The sequence below is a fragment of the Ailuropoda melanoleuca genome, chromosome 1 (genome assembly GCF_002007445.2).
Source record: "Ailuropoda melanoleuca isolate Jingjing chromosome 1, ASM200744v2, whole genome shotgun sequence".
Lineage (NCBI taxonomy): Eukaryota > Metazoa > Chordata > Mammalia > Carnivora > Ursidae > Ailuropoda > Ailuropoda melanoleuca.
In genome coordinates, this window is record NC_048218.1 from 211451849 (window position 1) to 211468407 (window position 16559).

A 16559-nucleotide genomic window follows, 5' to 3' on the forward strand; every position below is an offset into this window, starting at 1 on the left:
AAAAAGAAGTACCAGGGACCTCCGCGTTCTGGACATGCTGGGCCTGGCATGTGTCCCCCTTGCTGATGACCTGCCCCAACTCTCATGGCCCCTCCCGCTCCCCCCACCACCACCGCTGCCTAGTGGCCTCTCTCCGGATTCTTGCAGTGGCCACCTGTCTGTCTAAGCAGCAAAGTATTCAGTCTCAGTCAGCGCTCTTTTCTTAGCCACTGTAATGGGCAGAATAGTGTCCCCCAAAGGTCACACCCCTGGAACCTGTGGACATGACCTTCTTTGGAAATGGGGCCTCTGCAGGCATGCTCGAGAGGAGGCCGCACTGGCCAGAATGGACCCTAAGTCTAATGACCAGCGACCTTCTAAGCGGAAGGGAACACAGATCCCCCACGGGGAGGTCACCGTGCGGATGGAGGCAGAAGCGGGAGTGATGTGTCCACGAGCCAGGGGACCCCCAGCAGTGCTGGCCACGACCAGACGCTGGAGACAGAGGCACGAGCAGGTTCTCCTGGGGGTCCTCCTGGAGGAAGCAGTCCTGTGCACGCCTAGGTCTCAGGCCACCAGCCTCCAGCATTTCTGTGCTTCTTCGTTACGTCATGGCAGCCATGGAAACGTGCCCCAGCCTTCCTCGAGACCACGGCATCTTGCTCAAGGGCATTTAGAGGACACAGAGTTGAACCGGTTTCTTTACGACCGCCTTCTCCACAGCTTTGATGTGCTGTCGTGTACAATAATCCCAGGAGTGCGAGCCCGTTGCCCGCAAAGCCTTCTTGTCCCGAGTCACCTGCTACCACTTGGAGGGGCACTAGTGTGTCCTGGGCAGTGTGGCCACGGGTGGGCATGTCCCACGTGGTCTTGTACTTGGTCATTTTTCTCACGTTGCTTCATTTTAAGACGTCTTCCTCTGTTCCATGAATGGCAGACCTCCAGACGCTCCGGAGAGCAACCTACAGACTGCAGACCCTGAAAACAGGCGTCGCCCCCACAACTACACCCATCTGTAACAAGCGGCAAGGACAGTACTGCCGCGCTCGCACTCCCAAGCCATGTGACCTGGGCAAAGTGGGAGCCTCTGTGTCTTACGACGGCAAAGATTGTGTCCACACACACCCAACCCTTAACGCAGGACCTGGTCCACAGTAAGTGGCCAGTGGACGTGAGAGTTACTGCTGCCAAGTGTCCACATGCCTCTGAGAAGCCTCGCACGGGGGGAGTGATGGCCAGCACCCAATGGTTGGTAGAAATGGATGATGGGTTAACGTTGAGGGGAAGCTCGGTAGTGATGCTGGAATCCCTCATTCCGCCACACAACTTGGAATTTTCTTTGTCCTGTCCTCCTGAGTATCAGAAGCCAGGGAAGCAGGTGGAGCAGAACGGCCCTGAGCAGATTCCGCTGGGATGTCAGTGACTCTCTAAGAGCAGAGCCGGGATCCGTGAGCTCCCGTGAGCCTCAGTTGAGCCCCTGCACTAAGGTCCTACAGGAGCAGGTGTCCCGGGACCAAGCGGCCCATGGGTGCTGAGCTCCCCGAGCAGGGAGGCACCTCGCTCAGGCTACACGGCCGCTCTGGGTGTGACGCAGAAGAAAGTCGGCATCTCATAGGTGGTGGGACCAGCCTGTCCTCACACCATTCTAACGTGACTTTAGTGGCTCTATGCCACCATTACAAGTTCAGACGACGGAATTCTGAGGCTCAGTTGGTTTTATTTTTTCAGTAGCATGACCTCCACTAGGCAGAGCAGGGGGCTGTGCAGACACGCTCCCATCTTGGTTTCCGCGTGCCGGCTCCAGTAAGCTATGCTAACCGTGCATCAACACGCTTAGAAGGCAGGGGGCGCTAGCTGGCCCCCTGCAGGTCCCGGACCCCTTCCAGACTTCTCCAGAAACACCCGCCCAGGCCGTTCCATGGTGGAGACGGGGACACCTGCCCTCCAGCAGGTGGAGAGGCTGAAGAGGGCTCATGGGCAGGTCAGGGAACGGACTGAGAGACTCCAGGAACAGGACGCGTGGAGCCTGTCAGCCAGGTGCGGCATTCACGCTTACGGCTGCTGCATGAGATGCCGGCATCACCACCAGGGGTCTGAAATAGCCCCGTCTCTATGCAGCACCACGCTGCAGGGGTGGTGACTCGCCACCCTGGCAGGTGCTCCGTCCACCTGCGAGCTCCTGGGCTGGCTGCCCCCTCACCTCTGCCCTCCACGGGCTCTGCGCGTCAGAAGCCCCCTGCCAGGGCTGGGGACGGCGGCGTGCCTGGCGCACGGGGAGTCTGTGCGACCGTGCCACCTTGCAAAGCCCGTTCCCACTTAGCTCTGCGGCACGGCTGAGGCCTGAGGAGGACGCGGGGGAATGATGGAGGCCCCCTGCTCTCCTGCCCTTCGTGGCTCACGCTCACACCGGTTCTCAGCGGCTGAGCCTCGGGCTGGGCGCCCAGGACTATGCTGGACGAGACAGACTAGCCTGGCCCTTCGACTGCATTACAGACGATCTACAAGGAAGAGAAACTATAATCTGAGCATCATTTTTTACTTTCAGAGGGAGAGAACAACAGATAAGGACACATTTGAACAGAATATAATACACACTTATTCATGTCATTTCTTTATATTTCATGAAATAAAATTGTAAAGTGGTTTAAAAAGTTAGGATCTTTAAAGCATTAATCTCTCGAAGGGAATTTTCACACTCGAGTTTTGAAAAACAAAAGACTGACAATAAAAAAACATTGAAGGCCCCGTATAAATTCTGCCGTCACGTACCATTTGATAAGCACCACCTATGGTCACCGAATTGAATCCAAGCGTTACTCACCATCAATTCATCAAGATCCTACTCTCAGAAAAAGTTTGAACTAAAGCAGACTCACCTGCCAGAAGTCGGCCACGGTGGCGGGCAGTGGCCCCTGGGTGGCGATGTAGGCGGGATTCCTAGGGTCGTGATCCATCTGCAGAGACAGGATTACGGTGACAAAGATCAGCTAAAGAGCTAGGAAACCGCCAGGAAAGAAACCATGGGACACACGGGGTCTCAGAAGCGGGAAAGCAGGGAGGTCTTCCTTGCTGTCCCTCCTGATTCCAGCAGTGCTTGGATTTCGGCAGAGCCCCTGCGGCCCTGTGCCTGGAGCCTGGCGGATCGAGCCGGAGTGCTTTACGCCTGATGTCACGGTAACGGCAGCAGCATGAGCTGCGCTGAAGCCTATACACCAGACAGACCAGATGCCAATAAATAGACAGGCTGGGCAAAGACGGGTGGTGGGGGCACAGGGTGGGGAGCCAGCATGGCTCCACAGCTCAGCCACCGGCCAGCATGTGTGGCCTGCACCCTGGCCACGGGCCTCCCCCAGCCCATCGGCCAGCATGTGTGGCCTCCACTCCAGCCCTGAGCCTCGACCCTGGCCACCGGCCAGTGTGAGCTGCCTGCACACCCACCGTAGGCCACACGCAGGGTTCTGGTCAACAAGCCCCTTGTGAGAACTGCAGGTGTGGGGCTGGGAGGGGTGAAGCTCGGCTCTCCGAGGACAGGGGGCCAGGCCCACAAGCCACCCTTCCGGGTCCTGGAAGAATTAGTGAGCCAGTGCCTCCTGCCTCCCATGAAGTTGGCTCCTCTCACAGGGGGGCTTGTTTCTGTCACCCGGAAAGGGGCACCGGCACCCGGGTCATCCCAGGGTCTGCGAGCGTGGTGTGCTGGCCCTCCCCGGGGACGGGGCCCAGCCTTCCAGCAGCTCGTTTCCCATTCTAGTCCTATGGCACCAGGCGAGGCTGGAGACGGGCACACAGGGGAACGCACTTGGAGGCTTTCCAGCTGGTTGGCTGTCCAAGCGCAGCCTGCTGGCCTCAGTGGAGGAAGTCTGGCTTGAAATGCCTTCATCCTAACGTTTAATTCAAAGACGTCTATGCAGGGAAAAGAAGGGAGAAGGGCACCAGGGAACAAAGCCTAGAGAAGGAAATGGAGTGGAAATGCAGTGGGAGGGCTGTCGGCTGGATGGCCACACCCTGGCCCCAGGACACAGGGACTTCCCTGCCCGCTGCTCCCCCAATGGGACTGCAGAGACCACCCCAAGGGATGGACGGGCCTTGAATTGCAGCCTCACGTCGGCGCCCAGCACAGCTCACCCGTCACACGTGCTCAGTCCCTGGTCCTTTCCCATCTGGTGCTAGAATTTACTCTCTGATACGAGGGTTTGAGTAAAGACGTAAAATGCTCTGTGTTTAAAGAGAGTTGTGAAGAATACATTTCCCAATACAGTGAAAAAGGAGGAGGTTTCAACCACACATCATTCTGTGGCAGCACGCGAGGCTGTCGGTGTCCACCCCAGAACCACCCTGGCACACGGCCCAGCGCGGGCTTCAAGGACAGCCCGCATGAGGTGCGGCCTCTGGAGCACGGGTCTAGTGAGTCCTTGCAGAGATGACGGTTGTCAGCATTAAAGGGTGCACGGCGCCCCTTACAATTACGTGCACCGCGGAAGAGCCGATGTGAGTCGTTCCCGCAGAACGACAATGGGACGCCGGCTGGGGTGGGGGGGGGCAGGAAAATGCTTTTTCTGCCTCCAATTTAGTGATTCCCAATTAAGACCGGACCTCGTTTTCAAATTCACCACAACACACACAATAGGTAAAATTACGTTACACTCGCTGAAAGCCCTAATTAAAATGTTTCAGTAGAAACGCTTAGCAGAAATAAGGAGTTTTCATTTTTCAAAATATGCATTTGTTGGGGGTGACAGCTATTTACAAAAACCCCATCTCTTTCCAGCAAACAATTCTGCATAAAAAGTAAAAACCCCACCTCCTTTCGAAATGTGGTTTTTTGCCCAAAGCAATTTAGAGAGCACCACTTTGAAAAATCGTGTGTTTGAACTAGCACCCACTTAGTTGCTTTCAAACGGAGAAATCTGTGATTAAAGTAAAGACCTGAACAGGGCTTCAGGAGGTAAACAAGGCAGGCCGCTGTGGATGGTCTCGGGGGTCTGCGTGGCCGGCTCCAGCCCAGGCAGGGGAGGGTGTGGACAAGGCCCGCGCTCTCCCAGCCCCCTCGGTGGCGGCCACGCGGCTGCCAGTTGGGAGGCAGTGGATAGAGTAATGATCACAGAGCAGCAAATGTGTTGTCCGTTTAACAATAATTCAAAGACAATTAGAATTATTTCATTCCGTGCACATTCTGTTGAACAGAAAATAATTCTGGGCAGAAGCACTTTGTACGTGTAGCAGATATAAGGCAACAGAAGGCCTTCTCAGCGTTTCGTGCAATCTTTAACTGAAAAAGAGTAAAGCAAATATTTAACTAAATGAACAGAAGCTTTAGATTTAAGATTTCCAAGGCAGGAGAAGTGTAATCAGAGGCAATCAAGTACGTTTCTACCAACAGCACGTTTCCACCAGGAGCCCTGGCCCATGAGCCCAGCACGGTGCACGTGGGTGTGTGCCTCCCTGTACCGCACAGCTTCCTGTGATCCACGCGGCCTCTCCCCCATCCCTCACTACTCTCCTGTTCTTTGTAGAATGCTCTTTACTTGTACGTACGTTATGCTCACAAACACAAGCTCCGGGACGGCGGAGGGAGTCAGCTCCTGTGTCTGGGCCTCGGTCAGTGTCTGTGAGATGGGGCTGGGGGCGGAGGGGAGGCTGTGCACGTGACCTGCGCGTGCCTGCCAGCTCTGGGATTCCATGTGCATGTGGACTTCTCTGTGCGTGCCCGTGGGAGCGTGTTGGCGGTAACCCTGAGGCTATCAGTCAAAGCCCGTGCAGCTCATGCCATGCCCTCAGGTGGCCTTCTCCCTTGTGGACTGGGTAGGACAGAAGGACCCCAACAATTACACAGGACTTACTCCCAGGGACTGCACAGCAGTGAGGGCCATGGGCTGCCGGGTCCCAAGTATAACTAACACCAGCACTTTCCTTTCGCTATGGTCCCCCCCCGCCCGGAAAAAGAAAAACCGTGTTGAATCCACATCCGTGTGGCTGGCAGGGTACGGGGAAGGTGTGTTCCTACACCCTCTACACGCGCAGGCTTCACAAAACAGAGCGCGCCGTCCGCCGTGTGCTGCGCCATGACAGTTATTAGACAGCTGGGAGTGGTTTTCAGAACTCTCATCTGCATTAGAAACTCAGCAATAATTTCCCTGCAGTACAAACAAAACAGATTTTTAAACTCAAGCAGTCAGTGTGTCAAGACCAGGGACCCACGTCCTGAAGCCCTGAAGAGCTTGGAGGAGAAGCCGGCGGGCTGCCCGCGGCTGCGTCCAGCGGGGAGAGCCAGCTCGGTCCAGCCTGATGGCCTGGTCTTGACCATGACCCGGGAGGGGTGTGGGGCCAGGCCTCTTACTCCGAAATCACAGAGAGTAAACATGAATGTTTTCCTTCTCTCTTCCTATCTGTCTGCCCCTGCATCTGTGTTTTCTAACATTTAGAGCAAATTTCACAGAATGTTTTCTTAAAAACAAGCGAATATCAAGCCAGAGTTTTTAAGTCAATTTTCTAGACGCCCAGTCTTCATATGGGAATTTACTGAGGAACGGTAGCTTCCGTAATTGACGTGAGAGAGGCTGACGTATGAGCTCAAGTTATTTTCCTATTTTCTTCTTCTGACTTGAGATTTAAGTAAATTATAGAAAATAATATACAAACATAGAGGCTTGCTTGTAAATATTTTCTGAGAACCAGAGTGTTGGCTCCCATATTTGGCCAATTTCTCGTGATATTCAGGACATCTGACCGGTCACCCCTTCCTGAGGTGTCCACGCGCACCACTCACGGTAGTTAACTGCATTCTGAATTAAAACGTTAAACAATTTCTTCTGCCTCAGTAGACAGTGGAATGGAGAGTAAGTTTATTTTCAAGTGTTGGGAATTTCAGACCCGTCCCTGGTGAAGACGTGTGTGCTGTTTCGAGTACACGGGTGTGTTAACGACACGCCCCTGTCTGTGTCCTCCGAACGGCGGGCGGCACTCCTGGGCGGAGCCCACGGGCTGCCCTCGCACACGCTGGGCGGGAGCGCAGAACTCCCATTTACTTTCATGACCTCTGCTCTCCAAGCAAAGACTGCACAGTATTTACTGCTGGATGACTTCTCTGGAATTTAATGAGGCCTACGTGCAAATATGACAGATGTAATTACCGTAGTTTTATTCCGCACAGCCAGGGTCTTCCTGGGCTGTGATTGTTAGCTCTTCGTTCGAGTGCTGCTAGGAAGCTCATTATCACCGTACCTTCAGTCATTTCAGAAAGAAGAGGTACCACGGTTCATCCTCACAGCCCACGTGAGAAAACGAGAATGGTGGCGTGCAATGAAGGGGAAACATAAAAGGTGCCTTAAATCCCTCTCTCTCCTGGTATCGCCTCCTGACGCGAGCCCTGGCCCAGTGGGTCTGGGGTGGGGGGCGCCGTCCTGCATTTCCCGTAACGGACGTGAGGCCAGAATGGCAGGAGGGATGGGAGCAGTCGGGAGCCCCTCGGTCGTGGCCCGCGTGGGAGCACCAGCGCTGCTGGACGGTCTCTGAGGAGGACGCGGCTCCTGCACAGACACCAGCTTCAGCCAGAGATCACCAGACAGTGGGAAGTTGGAACCCGTAAAATGGGGGGGGCACCCCCCAACTGTGAACACTCACCTTTTAGGCTTGAAAATAACTGCTTTGCGTCTCTTCCCGGCCCTGTGACATGGTTCCTCCCGGGACAAGGAGCCCAACAGGAGGACACGGCTCGCCAGGCCGCTCTGAGCTGCCGGCACTGTGGCCCACCACGGGGGACCACGTCTAGGCCCTTACTGCTCCCCCCTCACCAGAAACCATGCCCTACCCACATAAGGAGAGTCTGTACCCCCATGAGGCTCTGGCCTGATTCTGAGTCAGAATTGACAGAAACTACTGAGCCCAGCAGGGCATTTATTGAGAAAGACCGAGCGGCTCCAGATGAGAACCCTGAGAACACAGATGGGGCCAGTCCTTGAGGCCTGCCTGTGCTGGCGCTGACGGAGCCAGTTCTCAACAGCACCTGCCGGAGCCAAGGTCTGGGCTCAGGGGGTGTGGATGGAGCAGCAGCCAGCTCTCAGCCGCTTTCTCGTGGTGAGGGTGCTACCCTGTGCTCTCACTTTGCCCCGAGGGCCGGGGGATGGGCTCTGCCCCGTGGCACACCGGACTCCTAAGAATAAGCCTGAATTGCCAGGCACCCCGACACACATGGGACCAGCAGCTGCTGCTTGAAACCAAAAGGTGAACATTCCCAAGGAAGCCTGCCACCGCGGGAACGCAAGGGCTCGTCAGGACGCCGCGGGGCGTGTCCCGAATCCACAGACGACCCACTGCCCCCCTCAGCCACCCACGTATCACCGGCGAGCTCCCCGAGCTGGAATCCTACACACACTCTTCTGCCAAATGCAATCTGAGATTTTAGTGAGATGTGCTGACGCTTCCCTGTTGACCGACATTGACACACACAGCTCACCAGGGGGTGGGTGGGGCCACAACCAACCTCCCGCTAAGTCCCCACCGGCTCCCAAACTCTCCGCCACCAACCGCGCTGCCTGAAACACCCATTCCGTGGACACTCATTTCACTTTCTTCTCACTTAGGATCGTTCCAACTTCAGTTTGAAAAGCCAGGCTGAGCACTGCCTCATCTGACCTCGAACTCATCACCCTGCGTCTGCTCCGACTTCCCTCCCGCCGCGCTCCCACGCGGTTCATGCCACCGTGGGCTACGGGGGATTCTCTGGAAGCCGAGTGCTGCGGGTCATGCCCCCCCAGGGGCTCTGTCCTCAGAAAGCCTGGCCCCAGGGGCACAGCCCCACGCGCACGGCTCACATGCTTGACTTGGGGGGAGAGTCCGCCCTGGAAACACCCCCGGGGACCAGCCCGCACGCATATCGGCCTCGGTGCCCTCCATCTTTTCAACAAAGGGAGGGCTGTGGTCTAACTGTTTCCATTTCCCCTGAATAAATAGGAAACGAGTGAGGCTAGAAAAGAGGAACGCCACCAACCACAGGGTGTCCTAAAAGCCATGGGCTCCGGTCAGTAAACCAGCGGCCGCGCTTGCTGGGCCCCTCCAGCCGGCGGATCAGGACTGCTCTGCCCGGTGAGGACCCAGCCTGGGCTGGCTGGCTGAGTCAACTGGTTAAGACTAACGACCTGGCTGAGACTAGTTGCCTGGCTGAGACTGGTCACATGGCTAAAAATACTAATTACCTGGCTCACTAGTCATTTGGTTGAGACCAGTCGCCTGGTTGAGACTAATTACCTAGTTGGCTAGTTGCCCGGCTGAGACCACGCGGGCTCGTGACCCAAGGGCAGGTGGGGGCCCCGCCAGGATGTACTCACGATGGGGCTGGCGTTGATGTAGTCCGAGTTGCTATGGCTGTTCTCGGATTTCAGCAGGACCCTGGAGTGATCGTCTGCAAGCAAAGGCATGAAGTTAGATCACACAGGCCTGTGTCCACAGGGGCTACACAAGGGACAGGAGGTGCCGAATGCCCTTCGAGGGCTGCCCGCTGCCCACTGTCCCTCCTTGGGGCTCTGCTGAGGCCACTTACATCGCTTCCCCCTCTGCCCTCCATTCACACTCCTTCAGCATCAGGGTGGAGAAGCAGGGAGCAAATGACCCTAGTTACACCTGGCAGAATTGAGATATTCTCGGGTTTTTCTTAGAGTCCAAATACCAAGGTCAGGTGTTCCTCTGCAGGATTTTCTTTGGGGTTTCCCTTCAGCTAGCGGACATACGTTGCAGCTTATGGCAGATACGTATCTACATGAATATTCAGGTATCAGGCAGCTATTCTCTACATACAGTTTTGTGGTCTGGAAATGGTTCAGTTCTGGAGATTACAGGGCTTTTCTTTTAAAGCGAGAACAGGAGAAAAAGAAAATGTGGCTGAAGAAGGAAGAGGGATGGTGCAGGGGGAGGCCTCAAACGTGCACCAGGATTTGATGGACGTGGCAACCAGATGCATCCGTGGGGATTAGCGTCATGGGATTGTCAACGCTTGGTGTGTTTGATCCACGAATTATTCTTAATTCTGGTTCTGGAATAACCACCATCCTATGTACGGTGCCATCCCTCTTTGCCTGTTTTTGGGAATTCTCCAAGCTGTGCCCTCGGAGGGACACGGAGGAGGGAGCGCGGGGAGCAGGGCGGTGCCAGTTCCGACTGGTAACAGGCTCAGGGGAGGGATGCCCATGAGAGTCCCTCCTTCCTCCCACCTTCCCTGGATGTGCGGGCACCTTCTCTGTCCTCTGCGAGGTGCAGCTGAGAACTGAAAGCCAACAAACGTGGCAGTGTGCTCAACCCTGTTATCTTTGCTCCAGTCTACGCCACTGAGTGCCACACAAGAACTATTTTTTTTTTTTCTGAGAAACTACAGACAAGCCGGCTGGCGCCTTGGATGCCAGGGACGTGGGGGGGCTGTGAGTGTTTCACCTCGGCCCCGTATCCCAGCAGAGTATCCAATTCCAGGCTCCCAACCTTGAAAGCAGCTCTGGCAGTGGGGGCAGGAAAGCCTGGGGACCGTGCCGTGGTTCGTGCTTCTTTCATGTTTCTAAGAGATTTTACTTAAATTTTTTTTGACAACAACTCTGGGGCTTGGGAAACTTGGTGAGTCTACTGGACTGGACATCATTCCATCGGTCTTACTGCGATATCGACGTTAGCTTTTGTCCAGTAGAGCTCAGACAGATGAGAAACGCGGAGAGATGAGGCAGAGTGCTTACATACGCATGTGCTCTCGCACCCAAAGGGAGTGGAGGTGCTCGGGAAGCACCGGCCGTGGTAGCTGCTGAGGTGTCCCCACGGCATGAATAATGACACAGAAACCCCATGTGCTCAGTGGTCATGGTTCCTGCACAGATTCAGTCTTGAGACCGTGAAAATTGGCAGTGGCAGGAAATTGAAATAAAATTTACCAGAAAAATTAGTCAACTCTGACATCCTAACAGGCTGCAAACTCTACCGTACCAGGAGAAACTCAGGGCACCTGACTCCGTGTGGCTCCCACCTCCCTCGCTGCTGTGACCTGTAGCTTGGGAACTTCTGCTCAGCCCTGCACGTAGGCACGCCAGTCACTGAAGGAATTTTGCTGACAGCTGAGACTCAGGCAAACCACCCCTACCCGAAACCCACGTTCCCCAAAGGAGATACAAAAGTATGTATGGAAGTTGCTATGTCCAAGATTTATACGACCTTCGTGGCTGGACTCCTGTCGACACAGATCAAGCAGCCAAGGACGAAGAAGTTTCACCGTCCTTCCCAGACCCTTTTTGGCTCCTGGATGTCTATAGTCATCAGTCACCTTTGGAACGCCAGCTCCCCCCCCTTCTCTCTCTCTCTCTCTCTCTAATTTAAATGCACTTAGCTAACATACAGTACATCATTCGTTTCAGAGGTAGAGCTCAGTGATTCATCAGTTGTGTTTAACACCCAGTGCTCATCACATCACGTGCCCGCATCCTTCATGCCCATCACCCAGCCTCCCCATCCCCCACCCGTCCCTTCTGCAACCCTCAGTTTGTTTCCCGGAGTCAAGAGTCTCTCATGGTTTGTCTCCCTCTCTGATGACTTCCCATTCAGTTTTCCCTCCCTCCCCCTATGGTCCTCTGTGCTGTTTCTTACATTCCACAAATGAGTAAAACCATATGATAATTGTCTTTCTCTGCTTGACCTTTTTCACTTAGCATAATCTCTTCCAGTTCCGTCCATGTTGCAGCAAATGTTGAGAATTCGTTCTTTCTGATAGCTGAGTAATATTCCATTGTATATATGGACCACAGCTTCTTAATCCAGTCATCTGTTGAAGGGCATCTCGGCTCCTTCCACGATTTAGCTATTGTGGACAATGCTGCTATGAACATTGGGGTGCATATGGCCCTTCTCTTTACTACGTCTGTATCTTTGGGGTAAACACCCAGTAGTGCAATGGCTGGGTCATGGGGTAGCTCAATTTTTTTTTTTTAAAGATTTTATTTATTTATTTGACAGAGATAGAGACAGCCAGCGAGAAAGGGAACACAAGCAGGGGGAGTGGGAGAGGAAGAAGCAGGCTCCCAGCAGAGGAGCCTGATGTTGGGGCTCGATCCCATAACGCCGGGATCACGCCCTGAGCCGAAGGCAGAGGCTTAACCGCTGTGCCACCCAGGCGCCCCAGGGGGTAGCTCAATTTTTAACGTCTTGAGGAACCTCCACGCTGTTTTCCAGAGTGGCCATACCAACTTGCATTCCCTTTCTTAACATAAAAGAAGGCTGCATTTGTGTGAGGCCAGTTGGTTCTTTAGGGTGACAGGCTGCCATCTTGGTCTATTGGCTTTCTGAATAAAGTCAATTTCCTTACCCCAACACCGCGCCTCTTGACTTACTGGCCTGTTGTGCAGTGAGTGGAACGAGCTTGGACCCTGTTACCCTACCCCTAAATGAAGTTCGAGAAGCCCAGTTCCACAGCGGGGTGCCTCATGAACACATCAAGCTGGAGACCCCCGTGTTGTGTGCCCAGAAGCATACGCCTCTTCTGAAGGATGCACCAGGTCTGCTTGTTGCAGCCTACACAGAATTCTGGAATAAAAAAGCAGAGCTTCTGGCAGCTTCCAGAGGGTTCCAGAGGGCCTCCCAGGGGCCCTGCCCCATTAGAAATATGTTCAACACAGCCAACTTCAGGCATTGTTGATAGTGGCAATGGGGAGCCCTCCTGACTGTCGAGACACTTTCACAAAGAGCAGGGTTCCTGGCGAAGGGACGGGACGGGTATAGGGAAGAACCACAGCCCCCAGTCTCTGGCCTCCGAGGGCATGCTGTGAAGGCTCCACACGTCACCCAACTGGACAGGCAGGCGCAGGCTTGGGGGCTGCTGGGCACACTTCACCCTTGTCCAAGAGGACAGCACTGCCCTGTGCACAACCAGCCCAGTGACCAAGCACCAGCTGGATTTTCTAGTCAGAAAATTAAGAAAACCCTTCACAAATAGGGGAGTCTCGGTGAAATAAAAACGCAATCTGGCACTTTTGCTCGGCACTCAGAGCTCTGCACTCTGACGGCCGAGGGGACAAGCTGTTTGGAGTGCCCAAGCCCGGCGATGAGGACAGCCTGCGCTCGGTCCCGCTGCCCCCGAAGCCCTGTTTCGGCCGTGCTCACCTCCTGCAGGATGCCCTCTTAAAACTGCTATCAAGTCTGGGACTAGGGCTCTGAACGCTCCAGACTTCGGCCTCCTTCCCAGCACGTAACTTGATTTCCAGCAGCATGCTGGTTTCAAATTCATAGTGAGCGAGTTGTGTTTTTAATATTGGGCCGTCTGGGGCGCCTGGGTGGTTCCATCGGTGACGCGTCTGCCTTCAGCTCAGGTCACGAACTCAGGGTCCTGGGATGGAGCCCCGCATTGGGCTCCTCGCTCAGCAGGGAGCCTGCTTCTCCCTATCCCTCTGTCCCTTCCCCGTTTGTGCTTTGTCTCTCTCGAATAAATCAGTAATAATAAAACCCTAAAAAAATATATAGGGCCATCTGAACCTCCATCTGAAACACCTAGAGCCACCCCAGAAGGGTCGGAGCACAGTGGAGGGGCATCGATGTTGCAGGGACGGCCCAGCGGGTATTTCGATTCGTTGGGCAAACCTCCACAATCTTGTGGTTCACTTTTCCTGTTCATCTTTTTAAAACAGCTGATATGGGAGCCACTGAGCTGCCCTCAAGTTGAGCCTGGCTGCCTTTATTCCTTGTGTGTCCTGGCGGGGTGACAGATTCACTCGAGGTAACTTGAGCCAGCCGGCGGTGAGGCGAGCCCTCCTCCCTCACCTGTGCTCCCCTGGCTGAGCACGGCCAGTGCGAACTCGCACACCTGCCCCGGGGCAGACACAGCAGCCCCAACCATGGAGCAAGGATTGGTAGCCCCCTGGGTTGCTTACACTTCAGCTGAGAAGGGCCTATGTTCTTTACGGTCTTCGAGACCTCACTCGGGAGCCAGGAAGTGGATGCTCCGCGTCTTCCTGTCTGTGTTTGGCCCGAAGATGGAGTTGTGTTCTCTCATGAGATCTACAACAGTGAGTTTCATCAGGGAGGGGAGGAGAAAAACACCTACCAAGAAGAAACTTGTTGAATTACGCTGTGTGGGGCACGCTCCTTTTCTCAGCTCCTTGTCCAAGCTTCTCCAGCGTTCTCTCTGCTCCGAGAGTAGTTTCACACATATTACCTTTCTTCTGGGAACACGATGCCATAGATAGAATGGGTCTGTGTCCCCATTTTAGACTGAAATGATTTTCATAGATGCCAACAGAAGAAACACGTTCCAGAATTTCTTCTTGATTATTACTGGGACGAAGAGCACGTGGAGATGGCCCAGGGTACTTCTGGGGGCTGTGGCCGCACCATGAGTGGGCACATCCCACACGTGCTGTCGTCTAGCACACGTCCACACAAACTGTTTAGGGACGGTGCGTGGTGGTTTCCCTTGTCCCCGACCCGTCTTATAACACTAAGGGTAGTGTTTCCTGAGGCATCCTGATTATGTCATTCGTGCCAAGTGATAAATGTGGGTCAATGATCTTTGCAGCACAAGCAGATGACTTCCTGGGGGTTGAACGCCTTCGGATCAGGTGCGTGGGCGGGGCGGGGGGGGTCCCTGGTTGACACTGGCCCTGCATGAGGGAATTCTTCCCCTGAGCGCTCTGCCAGCGTCCTCATGGGGCTTTCAGCGGTCGCTGCTTTCTCTCGTGCTGGCTGGATGCCGTCTCCTTTACTTTGATGGCGTGGCTGGTGGAAATGAGGACTGCGACTGGTGACCCACCGGCATCTGTGCTGCAGAGTCGGGGCTCCGCGTCTTTAATGGAGACCCATCCCCTGGAGAAGCCCAGCGGCGTCAGTGGCCACAGTTTCTTCTCTGATTTCACAGGTCCGTGGATGGTTTAGTGTAGCCCATCTCTCAGCTCTCTGCGGCCATCGGGCTCCCAGCTGCTAAAGCTGGTCTAAGGATCCCAGCCAATTACACGCGGGAATGTCTTTACTGACTTGGACTGGCAGCGTTGAGCAAAGCTGTAAATTTCCATGTATTTGTTTTAAGACTGAGTAGCTATGCAGGCACTGCGCTTCTTGGCGGGTCCGGGAAGCTGAAGACCACAGCGAGATTAGGAAACATACTTGCTCTGAAGCGTAAGTCCTCTCTAGAAAGGCCAGCTCGAGTTCTTCCCGTGGCCTTCCCTTCCTCGGTAAGTAGGGGGGCGTCCTCTCTGAGGTAAGCGTGCTGGAATTCTTAGCTCAAACTCTAAAGATCATCAAACCTCCCAGAAGAAAAAGCAACAGGGTTCCGCTCAGCGCCTCGTTGGATCAGGACACGGTGCTGCGTTTGGGCGGTCTGGCTGGTGAGGTCCCAGGCTGACAGCACCCTCCTGCGTCCCGAGCTGCTGAGAGCATGCGACCCATTCTGTCACCTACCCGTCACCTAGCACAGAGGCTCATGTCGGCCTCTAGCCCAGATGCAGCAGAAGGAGGTCTCAGAGTGCCACGACGGCCTGGTCTCCTATCTCATGGCTTCAATATTTTCACCCACATCTCTGCAGATCTCTTAAAAAGAAATCCCCAAATAAGATTGCCAGCTAGCTCTGCAGGTGAACGACAGTGCAGAGGATGACGAGGCCCGGACCACAGCGGGACACCCACGCCGGAGGCAGTTCCTTCCATGCGGGCCTCACCCACTGCAGCGCAGCCCTGGGGAAAAGGCACACCTGTGCACGGAGCACAGCACAAGCAGGAACCGACTCCACTGGTTTCCAGTGTCTGTGGCCTGGCACCGCCCACCCAGCCCCCGTGGGGTCCAGCGTTGACCTGTGTAACACTTGTCTGCAGGACAAAGATACGCTGGCATCCCTACCCCCAGGACCTCAGATGCGACCCCACATGGAAGTGTCTGGTGTCTACGGCAGAGGGAGTTTGGATACAGAGGCAGACGCGGAAGGAAGATGATGTGTGTGCATGCCAAGCAGAGAGCCTGGACAGGTACTCCCTCAGAGCCTCTGACATCCCGCCTCCAGGACCAAGAATTAATTCCTGTTGTTTCTGCTGCGGCCTGTGGTCTCGCAGTGCCCCGGCCCCCACCCCTGGAGTCGGGTCTCCATCCTGCTCTATCTTCCTCATGACGGGCTGGCCTTCCCCTTGCCAGGCTCGTCCTGCTTCCTCTGACCCAATTTCTCCGTCTCTTCAACCAAGAGACTAACCCGGACAATCCAGAGGGGTCCTACCAGTGGTAAAGAATCAGGATTCTCTGAGAGCACTCAGCAAACAGACATGGGGTTGTGTCCATGAGCTCGGGCCCCAGGGAAGGAGAGGGCACTGGCACTGCTGGGAACAGTGGGCGGCCGGGGGCAGTGGGTGGAAGGGGTGCTCTTCTCACACTGGTGTTGGGGCCGTGCATGCAGAGCACACGTGCAGGGCGCCTCGTCCGACGCGGAGGGCAAAGCCGAGGCAGGCGGTGTGGCCGGCGTCTTGGGGGAACGGTGCCACACGCACAGCAGTGATGAGAGCACAGCCACGCAAGCACAGACACGTCGTCTGTGTAATTCTGCAGAGACCGGCAACCAACGCACTAGGATTTCACATCTCCTCGTGTGAGGAACCAC

At 55.1% G+C, this 16559-nt stretch overlaps 1 protein-coding gene across 1 annotated transcript in view; it reads right to left on the minus strand.

The window, feature by feature from the left end:
- Positions 1 to 16559, minus strand: part of PTPRN2 (protein tyrosine phosphatase receptor type N2) — a 735412-nt gene that overhangs the window by 38414 nt on the left and 680439 nt on the right. Inside the window, exons 12-13 of the mRNA XM_034650176.1 lie at positions 9300 to 9373; positions 2856 to 2933 (exon numbers count right to left, since the gene is read on the minus strand). Coding sequence (XP_034506067.1) covers positions 2856 to 2933; positions 9300 to 9373 — 152 coding nt within the window. The remainder of the gene's footprint in view (positions 1 to 2855; positions 2934 to 9299; positions 9374 to 16559) is intronic.